The 13,821-nt window shown below is 41.2% G+C and overlaps 1 protein-coding gene across 4 annotated transcripts in view; it reads left to right on the forward strand.

Annotated features, from left to right (window-relative positions):
* Positions 1 to 2,171: 2,171 nt before the first annotated feature.
* The window catches only part of si:dkey-205h23.2 (CUGBP Elav-like family member 4), a 106,335-nt gene continuing 94,685 nt past the window's right edge, over positions 2,172 to 13,821 (forward strand). For all 4 annotated transcript variants that reach the window (XM_027008795.2, XM_027008798.2, XM_027008799.2 and 1 more), the window contains exons 1-2: positions 2,172 to 2,441; positions 7,701 to 7,783. In XM_027008795.2, coding sequence (XP_026864596.2) covers positions 2,192 to 2,441; positions 7,701 to 7,783 — 333 coding nt within the window. In that variant the 5' untranslated portion in view covers positions 2,172 to 2,191. The remainder of the gene's footprint in view (positions 2,442 to 7,700; positions 7,784 to 13,821) is intronic.

Genomic DNA, 13,821 nt, shown 5'->3' on the forward strand with positions numbered 1-13,821 from the left:
GAAGGTCAACAGTGACCTTGTTTCATAGACAATGTTTGTGTGTGTGTGTGTTTGTGTGTGTGTGTGTGTGTGGGGGGGGGGGGGGGGGGGGGGGGTTGGCTCACTATTCACTCTTAAATAAGCCAGAGTACTGTCAGTCCTCTTTGAGGTAGTTTCATGAATATCAATGGCATCTGCTTCTGGCAGTGCCTCTCTCTCTGTACCTATCCTCACTCAGTGACAGATGCTCGAGAAGGTTAAACCCTCTTCCGTTTATCATAAACATAAATTAGTGACACTTGGGGGGGAAAAAGGTTTGTTCTTCGGATATAAAGACAGACAATGCTCATCTGTGCTAATCATTTCTGAAATAGGTTGTTGTGTGTAGTCACATCAAGCCCTCTGAATAAAGTGGAAGCTTTGACACATCAAAGTTAATTTCAGATTTCATTGGCTTTCATTTCATATTGCATATTTCCCTTTATTTCCCTTTTTAGCAGCAGTGAATTCTGACTGTGTTTTTGGAGTCTTGCTTTTCTCTCGGTAGGGTCTGACTCCAGCTGCCAGCGTTTTCTGCGAGGAGTCTCACTCCCCGGCTCCCCAGCTATACATGTGCTTTGCTTTACACCAAGCCTGCCTGCAAACCACGTCAGCTCCACTCAAAGTCCGCCTCTCTCTCACCCTCTCTGACACAAAGGCGAGCTTGAAACGTCATAAGACCGAACAGCGTGCGGTACCTGCATATCCCCTCACCAGACGTTTTGGAAATCTTCACAGCTGTGCAGGCACAGCTTCCCTGCCGAGAAATGACAAAGCGAAGGAAAGAAAAAGTCACAGGCGTTACGAAGTCGAAATTAGCGATGCCTTTATAGAAATGAATGTATGTGATAAACGCAACATGATCTCTTTAAATGTATTTTTTAAATGTTTTGGTTTATATACTAGAAAGTACTACAGTACCCAAAAGAGCTATTACGATTGTTCCTGTACAAAGACAGCGCATACAAAACAGAACTGTCAGAAAGTGACAAAATCTCTGCTTAACTGCGGGAATGCTTTAAAAGCTCTCCTCATTATAATAAATGAATATAACGCGCTTGATTCACGCGCGGGGTGCATTAGACATAAACTTGCCAAATAATAGGCCTACCGAACGTCTGGGCATTCTAACAAAAATGTCTATATTAATAAATAAGACATATCTTTTGTAATTTCTAAAAATGTTCCCTTTAAATGAGATTGCTTTAAAACATTAACAACAGAAAATAATTGCAGTCAATATTGCTAACGCAAACGCGAGGGAAAGTAAGAGTGTGGAATTTCAGCACCATGGCCAGCAACAAGTAGACCGTGCTGTTGTTAACGCTCTAGCAAAGAGAATCTTTTTTTCCAAGTGTAGTAATGTGACAACATGCACACTGAAGGCAAAATGAATCAATAGTAATAATAATAAGGTTTTATTGTAATTCTAATGTATAATTGTTACTATATTGCTAATTTAATTTTTTTGTTAAAGCTAGAATCCAACATAAAATAGGTTACACTTATTAATACTGTGAATATATAAATAAACGAATGAAATAAGATACATTTTTTTTTTAAAAGGTGGGAGGTTGGGTGGGGTACAGTGTTGAATACTCTCTGCGAATCGTGTATCCTGCCTATTCCTCCAATGTCCCAAGCTCCCTTTACACAAATGTTTGGATTTTTACTCCACCCCACGGGCCTACGGTCATCCTGCCCTGTGATTGGCTAGGCTGAGCTTATTATGCAAATTGGACGGGGGTCTAGTCAAGAGCCTATGAACTGACGTCACATGGCAGAGTGGCAACTGACACACGGAGAAAGAAACAGATTGAAAACGGCACGCAGAATGAAAATATATATATATATTAAAAAAAAAACAATCACAGAAACCTAGACAACCGCGTAGGGTGAAGAGAGCGAGAAGGGCCGGGAGACTAAGTGGAGAGAAAGGGAGAAACGGCAGAGCACGAAATAAAGAGAGGAGTGTGCAGTTGGCTTACGATACAGAGAGGAAGGGAAGAGAGTGAGAGCGAGGGAAAAAGAGAGCTTGTGTGTATGCGAGAGAGGGGGGGACACTGTGAGAGGGAGGGAGAGAGAGAGAGAGAGAGAGAGAGAGAGAGAGAGAGAGAGAGAGAGAGAGAGAGAGAGAGAGAGAGAGAGAGAACCGCTGGCCCATTGAAGAAAGATGGCTACAGTAACGGCGAACGGAGTGCAGCAAGAGAATGGCTTCAGCACTACGAACAGCTCCGGCAGAATGAACGGACTCACGATCGGGCAGAACACTATTCCCATGAAGGACCACGACGCCATCAAGCTCTTCATCGGACAAATACCACGGAATCTGGAAGAAAAAGACCTAAAACCGCTCTTTGAGGAATTTGGGAAGATATACGAACTCACCGTGCTGAAAGACAGATTCACAGGAATGCATAAAGGTCGGTTACATGTTTACTTCTCAAAAATCACATATTGGTTTGTTTTATATTACACAATGGTTAGAGCCTAAGTCCAGTCCGGCATATATCGACCTGGTCTATTGGTCTCTCTCTCTCTCTCTCTCTCTCTCTCTCTGTGTCTGTGTGTGTGTGTGTGTGTGTGTGTGTGTGTGTGTGTGTGTGTGTGTGTGTGCGCGCGCGCGCGCGCGTATATTTAAGTACATGTGTCCATGCTTGCTCACAGTCTGCCCTCCTTCCCACATCCACGTGAATAGCTACTACTACCCGAAAGGCTCCGTATTTACGTTGACAAGCGTGTGCAGAGAGCTTAGTTAGCGGGAAATACGCTATAAGCCACACTAACATTTGGGACGAGGTGATATACCGACATGTTGGCAAGTAATGCCACCCAATCAAATCTCAGACTCAAACTTTGTAATTAAAATAATTGAAAAAAATCGACACCCTGCATTTCCAATGACGTGATTTGTAACATTATTTCAGCCTACGTTGTTTAAACGTTTCATTACTCTTATCTTTGACAGCAGGCACAAAAATAATCGCCCAAAAGATGTGAGCTCGGATTTACTCAGAGCCGCTCATATGTATATTTCAATTATCAAATTTAATTTTGAAAAAAGGGTATTAGAATTATTTCTAATAGAAAGAATGAAAGAAAGAAAAATCCACATTTTTTCTACAGTCCAAAACACAAGCGAAGCAATCTGTAGTGAATGTTAGTAACAAATGTAACAAATAGGAGTTTTAATTGACGCATTGACAATGATAATGAATAATGAAGGGCTTTTAAATAAAATCACTAATTAGGCCCATCAGCAAATCACTTCTGTATTCGCAGTGCTGTAGGCCTACAAATTACGACTTCAGACAATTTCGCTTCATTGTGGGTTGACACACAGTGTTATTGTTCTGCGCGCAAACGAGCTCCGGCACAATACAGCTGCGTTACAGTATTGAACCAGATCTTAATTTGCAGGCAGTGAAATACATGATGTTAATCTGGATTTTAAACCTCGATTGGACTATAAGAATATCTGTATTTTTGATACGTTCGTTTGAATTTTTGAAGGACTTAAACAAGACTTCATTACTTATTCTCTGTCACTCTAAACCTCTCTTTTACTAATCACTCCTAAGGAACTGGCCCCACAGGAATGGCTACCAGTTAAAGTGCGGATACAGCATTGCAATAAGACGGTTAGTTTACATTAATAGGCCTACTGCCGAGTAGTCGTGGGGGTGTCAAGAGACATGGTGGGAATCGTGACACAGATATGACTGAGAGAAGAGCAGCTTTCTAACTTCCCCTCCATGGGGTCTAAAGTTTCTCTCTGCACAACACTTGTCGCGAAGCCAACCGTCAGTCACGCAGCAGCAGCCGACTTAATCCATAGCTTCTCCGCGATTCGCTCCGGCGCGCAACAGTGATCGATTAAAATAATACGCCGAGTTTGTTTGGGCCTGCCCTCGATCGTCTGTGAATGTCAACGCGCAGGCATCGTTTGTTTCAAGGAGAGTGATATTGCCAAAGCAAAACAGTTAATCTTTTACAGTCACTATGCACCGTGGAAGAAAAAAGCTGACAACTTTAGGCCTATACATGTAGACCTGGAGTCTGTCGGATGAGTTGAAAAGTCTTGCGGTAATATTTCTCTAAGTAACCTACCCGACTGCAAATGTGCAACTCAAACACGCTGCGCTGTAGGCAAGTAATAATGATGCTGCTTATCTCAATAAAAGGTCTGTGGCAAAGAACCATGTATTGACATTTTTTGTCAGAATAGGTGTTTGTACTGCATTCTGTACAAGTTCAATGCACAGTTTGCTCTTTCAAATGTGTATTTAATCTAAGATAGTTGTTAATAGACACACTGCTCACTTTTTAATACCATTCAACCTTGGTCACAATGTATGCTATAAAACACAGTACTAGGTTTACTGGTCTTGTTCATTGAAAGACACAAAATGTTTTAAGATTCTCTGTACTTCGAAATGCAAATGTATCACCATATGAAGGTATAATAAACATCCCGACAAAACGTTTCATTTTGACTTTATTTGGTAACTGAGTTTATTTGTGCTGGTTGTAAATTACACTATAGATGGTATCTTAAATGACTTTATTGGTGCTCTTAGAATGCTATGGTTATTGCAGTGTGTTTTATGGAAGCTTATTGACTTCAGCTAACACTTAGGTCTCAGCCAGTTGTTGTATAAACCACTTCATGCAGTATGCACTACAATGCAGTAAGGACTCCCCTGTCACATGCACTTCATGAAGACAGCATGTCATTTAACATGGCTCCAAAGCGGCCCTCAAACAATTTGTTCAAAAACCCACATGTCTTACATGAAGTATAATTTGAAATTACTTGTAGTACTTCCAACTCTATGAATAGGCCCACTGCCCCGAGCTGTGGTCATTTTAGCTAGGAAATGCATGGCTGGCTTGGTCTGCCATAACCCATTCCAGGAGCCAGGCCCCTGCTCTCCCCCTCCTCTGGTCAGCATGTGTGAGTGTCATTCTGCCTACTGCTCCTGGACTCTCTCAACTATCAGATTTTAGCGGCCACTTCCCAGACCCAGACCCGCCATCGTGGGTGTCAGGCCAGGCCATGCCGGGTTTCATCTTATCATTCATTATCTGTGCCCCGGTAGCCCCATGTAAATGATGTAATTGGCTTTAAATAGCCGCATAAATTGACTCGATCACACACAAAAGTACTAAAATGTCGGAGGAAAGGCCGTAACTCTGGACTGATGTTTCGGCTGCTTTAATGAGCCTGGTTAGACAGCATGCTGAATAAAGGGGAAACTCTGTGAATTGTTATTTCTTCCAGAACATTACTTATGTTTGTCTCTTACTGCCTTTCCCTCCCTCACTCCTGTCATCCTCCTGAAGAAGAATGACAGTTCTTGGCACAGTCACGGCGGCTGCATAATGTGGTTGAACTTATTTGAATGCCAAATGAATCTGTGGCAATCTGTGTAATGTGGGTGATTTCCTGTGTATTACAACACTTTATGAACATTTACAGTTATTTGTGTCACATCTGTGAACAGTATAATCAGCATAGCAAAGTCCACCTGCATTTGTATTGACCATGTGATCTTTGAGATATTAATTTGTTAATGCATTTTCTGTGGAGTATGAAATTACAGGCAAGACAAAGTAATATGTAAGAAAATTAACAGATCAGAAAGACCAGAAGGTAAATTCAGGTTCATCTGAAGAGATGTAAGGTTGGATTTAGATGACCTTTCTCTGATTATTTGTTTGAGTGAACATGTGCATGACAGGCTGATCTGATCACTGCAAAATAACAAAGGTTCAGTGCCAGATGTAGTATTTTGCCAATATTTATAGAGGATTGGATCTTGCAGGCAAATTTGAAATGTAGTTATACATATGTTCTGATGGTATTTTGCAATTGGAGACATTTATGGCTGTTTGGGTGTAGTTATTTACTGAGTTCTATTTTTGATATTGTAGAATAGCATCTCCTACAGCATTCATGAATTCCACTGGGCTTATGTAAATAAGGCTTCACCAGTATTGCAGCCGGGAACTTGATTGGTTTGGGCCAACAGGAGCATCAGCATGATACCAGAGTGATGGTACTATATTTATACCATGAAAAATTTGGAAGAGACCATTCAGAAGATAATTTAATTCTTCTGTATGTAAGCAGTCATCTTCCACCGACTTTTAGTTTTGTATGTTGTTAATCCTAGGGGATGGGGAGGGTGATTTGTCTGGGTCAGACTGGGTTTGAACTTCTACCCCCTCAGCTGTGTTCTGAAAGCCATAGTCACTGTATGAGTATACCTCTTAGTAATGTTTTTGTGCTCACTGTTGGCCATAAGTGGCAATATTAACTGGAATGAAGTAGTGAACAAGCATTCTTTATAAAACATCTCCTTTGCCTCAAGCTTGTTGTTTTTGGTGGTGGTGTATGAGTTCAGGTCTTTGTTTTTTAATACATCTAAGTCTATTTTTTTGTCTTTTATCAAGGTTATCTAGGTTTCTGTAGTAAGGAGGTATTATCGTGATGATTAACACAATTACATCTGTCTGAGAAACATTTTTTATCTTGATAAAATTTACATTTCCAATTATGCATCATTTGAATGTAAATTAAGTCAGTTCTGTTCAGAACCTGTTTATTGTATTGCAACAATTAGAGTTTCGCCTAATGCAAATTAAGATGCATTTAAACCAGATTTGAATTTAAAATGTCTTGAAGGTTTTCTTTTAATGTTTCGTCTCACTATTTAAATTTATTTAACATTTCAAGTTTCATACAGGCATGTTGATATAGTTTGAGGATGAAAAAGAGTCCCAATTAATTTTTCCCTCTTTTAAATATTTAATTATGTTTACTTAGCTGCTGCTCACATGTATTAGACATGTCTCTAAAGGCTAGTTTACCCAGTGATCACAGCACTGAAAGACCAGTCCTCATCTGTAGCAGGAGCAATGTGTTGGAGATTAGGAGTGTACTTTTTTATTGCAAGTGTTTTTGTTTGTTTTATGAAACTACTTTTGTGGTACTGGACAGTTTGTGGATTTGTGGCCTTAGATTCGTTGTGAGTCCTGTGTGAAGCTACAGAAAGGAGCAGTAGCTAAACTGCAGGCTACAGTGGACGATGGATAAGGTGGTTTTCCCCTTGCATGTCAACATGCTTGCGGAGATGGCTGGAGGTGGTGGTGCAAGGGAGCTTCCCTGGCTACATGCCTGCAGTTTGGGCTTCTCTTTCAGGACTATCGGGTGCTGCTGATGCCTGCTGTCCCCCGGGAAAGCATAGTGGCAAACTTGAAATGATGCTGGCCACTGCAAAAGCAAAACTCTCCTAAAGGGGTCACCCACTGCCAGCTCACTTGGTCTTTGGGGAGAGTAGAGGCCCATGTTAGACGGAGATGCTGGAGATATGAGACCATTATGCTTATGCAGATAGCTTTACACTTACTCAGTGTGGCTGCAGATTTGTAAATTAACTTAAATTAAATAAACTTGGTATTTGATTTTTCCCTTTCAGCACTGGCAATTTGATTAAGACAAAGAAAGAAACAGTGCGAGAGATCAAAAAAAGCATGGGCTGGAGCATCTTTCTTTTTTCTCCTTTGGAGATGAAGCCTTTTAGAATGCTTTAACCACTGCATCCACCATTGACTTGCTGCTTGGTTGTTTGTTTCTGTGTGTGTGTGTGTGTGTGTGTGTGTGTGTGTGTCTGCAGGATGTGCCTTTCTAACTTACTGTGCCAGGGAGTCTGCACTGAAGGCTCAGAGCGCTCTTCATGAACAGAAGACTCTGCCTGGGGTAGGTTTCCTCACTTTCTTCCTCTCTTGTCGTTTTCATTCGCTATCCTTCACACGCTCTCGCTCTCTCTCTCTCTCTCTCTCTCTCTCTCTCACCTTCCTTCTCTTTATCTCTCACTCTCCCTCCCTCTGTTTCTCCATTGTACTGGGCGACGGAGTCCTTAGCTGAACCCATAATCTAACCAAAACAAAGGATGTGAACAGAGGGGCCGACACTGCCGGAGCTGATTGGACGTGTGCCATGCCTGCTCAGTCTCTGTGCTGTCTGATCTGGCGCGTCTCTTTAATGATGCTCCATGCAGGCTTGCCTGCTCCTTGCGCAGCTGTGGTGTACTGCTGCTCCATGGCAAACCTCTGTAGTTGTCAGAAATGGCCCTGTTTTTGAAAATACTCTTATGCAGCAAAAAAAAATCTCCCCAAAACCAAGGTAATTGAACTACCTGTCTTACGCTGCATGCAGATGAGGCGGGCCTCCTGCCTCCCCCCCCTCAACGCCATGATTCTTCTTCCTTATTAGAAGTGTCTGTGGAGTAAACAGGGCTCTCAGACCTACGGTCTGCTGTCAGTGGCTCGATTGTAACACACTCGCCCCTTTCATCTGCTGTTGACAAAGAGAGGTGTGGCTGGTATGGCACTGGATTTCTTCCATCTACACACACACACACACACATAAACACACATATACACTCATGCACACCCTTGATCTTCAAGGCTGCAAAGTCCTCAGCGATGTTGTGCATGTCACAGACTTTCAGACCAAATGTTCATTGGTGTTAAACCTGGATAATTGGGTTTGGCTGTGAGCCAGCAGGAGGTAAGGGAAAGTGCTCTTGCAGGTGCAGACCTGGACATAGCGCTGACGTTCCCAGCCCTGAGGCTCACGGGCTCCTGGCTCCCAGCGCCACTGCATCAGCAGGCAACCTGCTCCACCCTGCTACAGCCGAGGACACTGTGGGAAAGTAGAGACTGTGTGTTTCTCCTTCACCACTTATCTGCCATTTTCATGTCAAATTCTATCTGTTTAATGTCATGACATTATGCCTCTCAGCCATGGTATCATTTTTTTAAAGATTTTGAAAAACCTGAATTTCATAAATAGATATGAAACACTTACTCCCTCCATGTTCCTCATAATTTGTATAATGTAGGTTGTAAAATCAAGCATATATTCTGCAAATCTATTTGTGTGTATGGGTATCATTGTGTGTGCATGTGTGAAATTGGTATGTCCAAATCCAGAAATTCATTTTTCTTTTCTTTTCTTTTCTTTTCTTTTCTTTTCTTTTCTTTTCTTTTCTTTTCTTTTCTTTTCTTTTCTTTTCTTTTCATGCTTCTTGGCACTAAGGCTAATTAGCTCTCATTGCATGAGTGTAACAGGCTTGTTAAGTCAAGCTGTACAGACCTGAAATGCCAATTAAGTAGATCTCTCTGCATCTCTCTCTCACTCGTCATGTTTAAAATAGATCTCTCTCCATCTCTCTCTGACTCTTCCTGTTTTAAGTAGATCTCTCTGCATCTCTCCCTCACTCATCATGTTTTAAGTAGATCTCTCTCCATCTCTCTCACTCTTCCTGTTTTAAGTAGATCTCTCTGCATCTCTCCCTCACTCATCATGTTTTAAGTAGATCTCTCTCCATCTCTCTCACTCTTCCTGTTTTAAGTAGATCTCTCTGCATCTCTCCCTCACTCATCATGTTTTAAGTAGATCTCTCTGCATCTCTCTCTCACTTGTCATGTTTTAAGTAGATCTCTCTCCATCTCTCCATCACTCTTCCTGTTTTAAGTAGACCTCTCTGCATCTCTCTCACTCATCATGTTTTAAGTAGATCTCTTTGCATCTTTCTCTCACTCATCATGTTTTAAGTAGATCTCTCTGCATCTCTCTCTCTCGTCATGTTTTAAGTAGATCTCTCTCCATCTCTCTCTCACTCATCATGTTTTAAGTAGATCTCTCTGCTTCTCTCTCACTCGTCATGTTTTAAGTAGATCTCTCTGCTTCTCTCTCACTCGTCATGTTTTAAGTAGATCTCTCTGCATCTCTCTCACTCGTCATGTTTTAAGTAGATCTCTCTCCATCTCTCTCTCACTCCTCATGTTTTAAGTAGATCTCTCTCCATCTCTCTCTCACTCTTCCTGTTTTAAGTAGATCTCTCTGCATCTCTCTCTCACTCGTCATGTTTTAAGTAGATCTCTCTGCATCTCTCTCACTCGTCATGTTTTAAGTAGATCTCTCTCCATCTCTCTCTCACTCTTCCTGTTTTAAGTAGATCTCTCTGCATCTCTCTCTCACTCGTCATGTTTTAAGTAGATCTCTCTGCATTTCTCTCTCACTCGTCATGTTTTAAGTAGATCTCTCTCCATCTCTCTCTCACTCAACATGTTTTAAGTAGATCTCTTTGCATCTCTCTCACTCATCATGTTTTAAGTAGATCTCTTTGCATCTCTCTCACTCATCATGTTTTAAGTAGATCTCTCTGCATCTCTCTCTCACTCGTCATATTTTAAGTAGATCTCTCTCCATCTCTCTCTCACTCATGTTTAAAATAGATCTCTCCATCTCTCTCTCACTCTTCCTGTTTTAAGTAGATCTCTCTGCATCTCTCTCTCACTCGTCATGTTTTAAGTAGATCTCTCTCCATCTCTCTCTCACTCGTCATGTTTTACGTAGATCTCTCTGCATCTCTCTCTCACTCGTCATGTTTAAAATAGATCTCTCTCCATCTCTCTCTCACTCTTCCTGTTTTAAGTAGATCTCTCTGCATCTCTCCCTCACTCATCATGTTTTAAGTAGATCTCTCTGCATCTCTCTCTCACTTGTCATGTTTTAAGTAGATCTCTCTCCATCTCTCCATCACTCTTCCTGTTTTAAGTAGACCTCTCTGCATCTCTCTCACTCATCATGTTTTAAGTAGATCTCTTTGCATCTCTCTCTCACTCATCATGTTTTAAGTAGATCTCTCTGCATCTCTCTCTCTCGTCATGTTTTAAGTAGATCTCTCTCCATCTCTCTCTCACTTGTCATGTTTTAAGTAGATCTCTCTGCTTCTCTCTCACTCGTCATGTTTTAAGTAGATCTCTCTGCTTCTCTCTCACTCGTCATGTTTTAAGTAGATCTCTCTGCATCTCTCTCACTCGTCATGTTTTAAGTAGATCTCTCTCCATCTCTCTCTCACTCCTCATGTTTTAAGTAGATCTCTCTCCATCTCTCTCTCACTCTTCCTGTTTTAAGTAGATCTCTCTGCATCTCTCTCTCACTCGTCATGTTTTAAGTAGATCTCTCTGCATCTCTCTCACTCGTCATGTTTTAAGTAGATCTCTCCATCTCTCGCTCACTCTTCCTGTTTTAAGTAGATCTCTCTGCATCTCTCTCTCACTCGTCATGTTTTAAGTAGATCTCTCTGCATTTCTCTCTCACTCGTCATGTTTTAAGTAGATCTCTCTCCATCTCTCTCTCACTCATCATGTTTTAAGTAGATCTCTCTGCATTTCTCTCTCACTCGTCATGTTTTAAGTAGATCTCTCTCCATCTCTCTCTCACTCATCATGTTTTAAGTAGATCTCTTTGCATCTCTCTCACTCATCATGTTTTAAGTAGATCTCTCTGCATCTCTCTCTCACTCGTCATGTTTTAAGTAGATCTCTCTCCATCTCTCTCTCACTCATCATGTTTAAAATAGATCTCTCCATCTCTCTCTCACTCTTCCTGTTTTAAGTAGATCTCTCTGCTTCTCTCTCACTCGTCATGTTTTAAGTAGATCTCTGCTTCTCTCTCACTCGTCATGTTTTAAGTAGATCTCTCTGCATCTCTCTCACTCGTCATGTTTTAAGTAGATCTCTCTCCATCTCTCTCTCACTCCTCATGTTTTAAGTAGATCTCTCTCCATCTCTCTCTCACTCTTCCTGTTTTAAGTAGATCTCTCTGCATCTCTCTCTCACTCGTCATGTTTTAAGTAGATCTCTCTGCATCTCTCTCACTCGTCATGTTTTAAGTAGATCTCTCTCCATCTCTCGCTCACTCTTCCTGTTTTAAGTAGATCTCTCTGCATCTCTCTCTCACTCGTCATGTTTTAAGTAGATCTCTCTGCATTTCTCTCTCACTCGTCATGTTTTAAGTAGATCTCTCTCCATCTCTCTCTCACTCATCATGTTTTAAGTAGATCTCTTTGCATCTCTCTCACTCATCATGTTTTAAGTAGATCTCTCTGCATCTCTCTCTCACTCGTCATGTTTTAAGTAGATCTCTCTCCATCTCTCTCTCACTCATCATGTTTAAAATAGATCTCTCCATCTCTCTCTCACTCTTCCTGTTTTAAGTAGATCTCTCTGCATCTCTCTCTCACTCGTCATGTTTTAAGTAGATCTCTCTCCATCTCTCTCTCACTGGTCATGTTTTAAGTAGATCTCTCTGCATCTCTCTCTCACTCGTCATGTTTAAAATAGATCTCTCTCCATCTCTCTCTCACTCTTCCTGTTTTAAGTAGATCTCTCTGCATCTCTCCCTCACTCATCATGTTTTAAGTAGATCTCTCTCCATCTCTCTCACTCTTCCTGTTTTAAGTAGATCTCTCTGCATCTCTCCCTCACTCATCATGTTTTAAGTAGATCTCTCTGCATCTCTCTCTCACTTGTCATGTTTTAAGTAGATCTCTCTCCATCTCTCCATCATTCTTCCTGTTTTAAGTAGATCTCTCTGCATCTCTCTCACTCATCATGTTTTAAGTAGATCTCTTTGCATCTCTCTCTCACTCATCATGTTTTAAGTAGATCTCTCTGCATCTCTCTCTCATCATGTTTTAAGTAGATCTCTCTCCATCTCTCTCTCACTTGTCATGTTTTAAGTAGATCTCTCTGCTTCTCTCTCACTCGTCATGTTTTAAGTAGATCTCTCTGCTTCTCTCTCACTCGTCATGTTTTAAGTAGATCTCTCTGCATCTCTCTCACTCGTCATGTTTTAAGTAGATCTCTCTCCATCTCTCTCTCACATGTCATGTTTTAAGTAGATCTCTCTCCATCTCTCCATCATTCTTCCTGTTTTAAGTAGATCTCTCTGCATCTCTCTCACTCATCATGTTTTAAGTAGATCTCTTTGCATCTCTCTCTCACTCATCATGTTTTAAGTAGATCTCTCTGCATCTCTCTCTCATCATGTTTTAAGTAGATCTCTCTCCATCTCTCTCTCACTTGTCATGTTTTAAGTAGATCTCTCTGCTTCTCTCTCACTCGTCATGTTTTAAGTAGATCTCTCTGCTTCTCTCTCACTCGTCATGTTTTAAGTAGATCTCTCTGCATCTCTCTCACTCGTCATGTTTTAAGTAGATCTCTCTCCATCTCTCTCACTCCTCATGTTTTAAGTAGATCTCTCTCCATCTCTCTCTCACTCTTCCTGTTTTAAGTAGATCTCTCTGCATCTCTCTCTCACTCGTCATGTTTTAAGTAGATCTCTCTGCATCTCTCTCACTCGTCATGTTTTAAGTAGATCTCTCTCCATCTCTCTCTCACTCTTCCTGTTTTAAGTAGATCTCTCTGCATCTCTCTCTCACTCGTCATGTTTTAAGTAGATCTCTCTGCATTTCTCTCTCACTCGTCATGTTTTAAGTAGATCTCTCTCCATCTCTCTCTCACTCTTCCTGTTTTAAGTAGATCTCTCTCCATCTCTCTCTCACTTGTCATGTTTTAAGTAGATCTCTCTGCTTCTCTCTCACTCGTCATGTTTTAAGTAGATCTCTCTGCTTCTCTCTCACTCGTCATGTTTTAAGTAGATCTCTCTGCATCTCTCTCACTCGTCATGTTTTAAGTAGATCTCTCTCCATCTCTCTCTCACTCGTCATGTTTTAAGTAGATCTCTCTGCATTTCTCTCTCACTCGTCATGTTTTAAGTAGATCTCTCTCCATCTCTCTCTCACTCATCATGTTTTAAGTAGATCTCTTTGCATCTCTCTCACTCATCATGTTTTAAGTAGATCTCTCTGCATCTCTCTCTCACTCGTCATGTTTTAAGTAGATCTCTCTCCATCTCTCTCTCACTCATCATGTTTAAAA

Source organism: Electrophorus electricus, chromosome 4 (assembly GCF_013358815.1).
Source record: "Electrophorus electricus isolate fEleEle1 chromosome 4, fEleEle1.pri, whole genome shotgun sequence".
Classification (NCBI taxonomy): Eukaryota; Metazoa; Chordata; class Actinopteri; order Gymnotiformes; family Gymnotidae; genus Electrophorus; species Electrophorus electricus.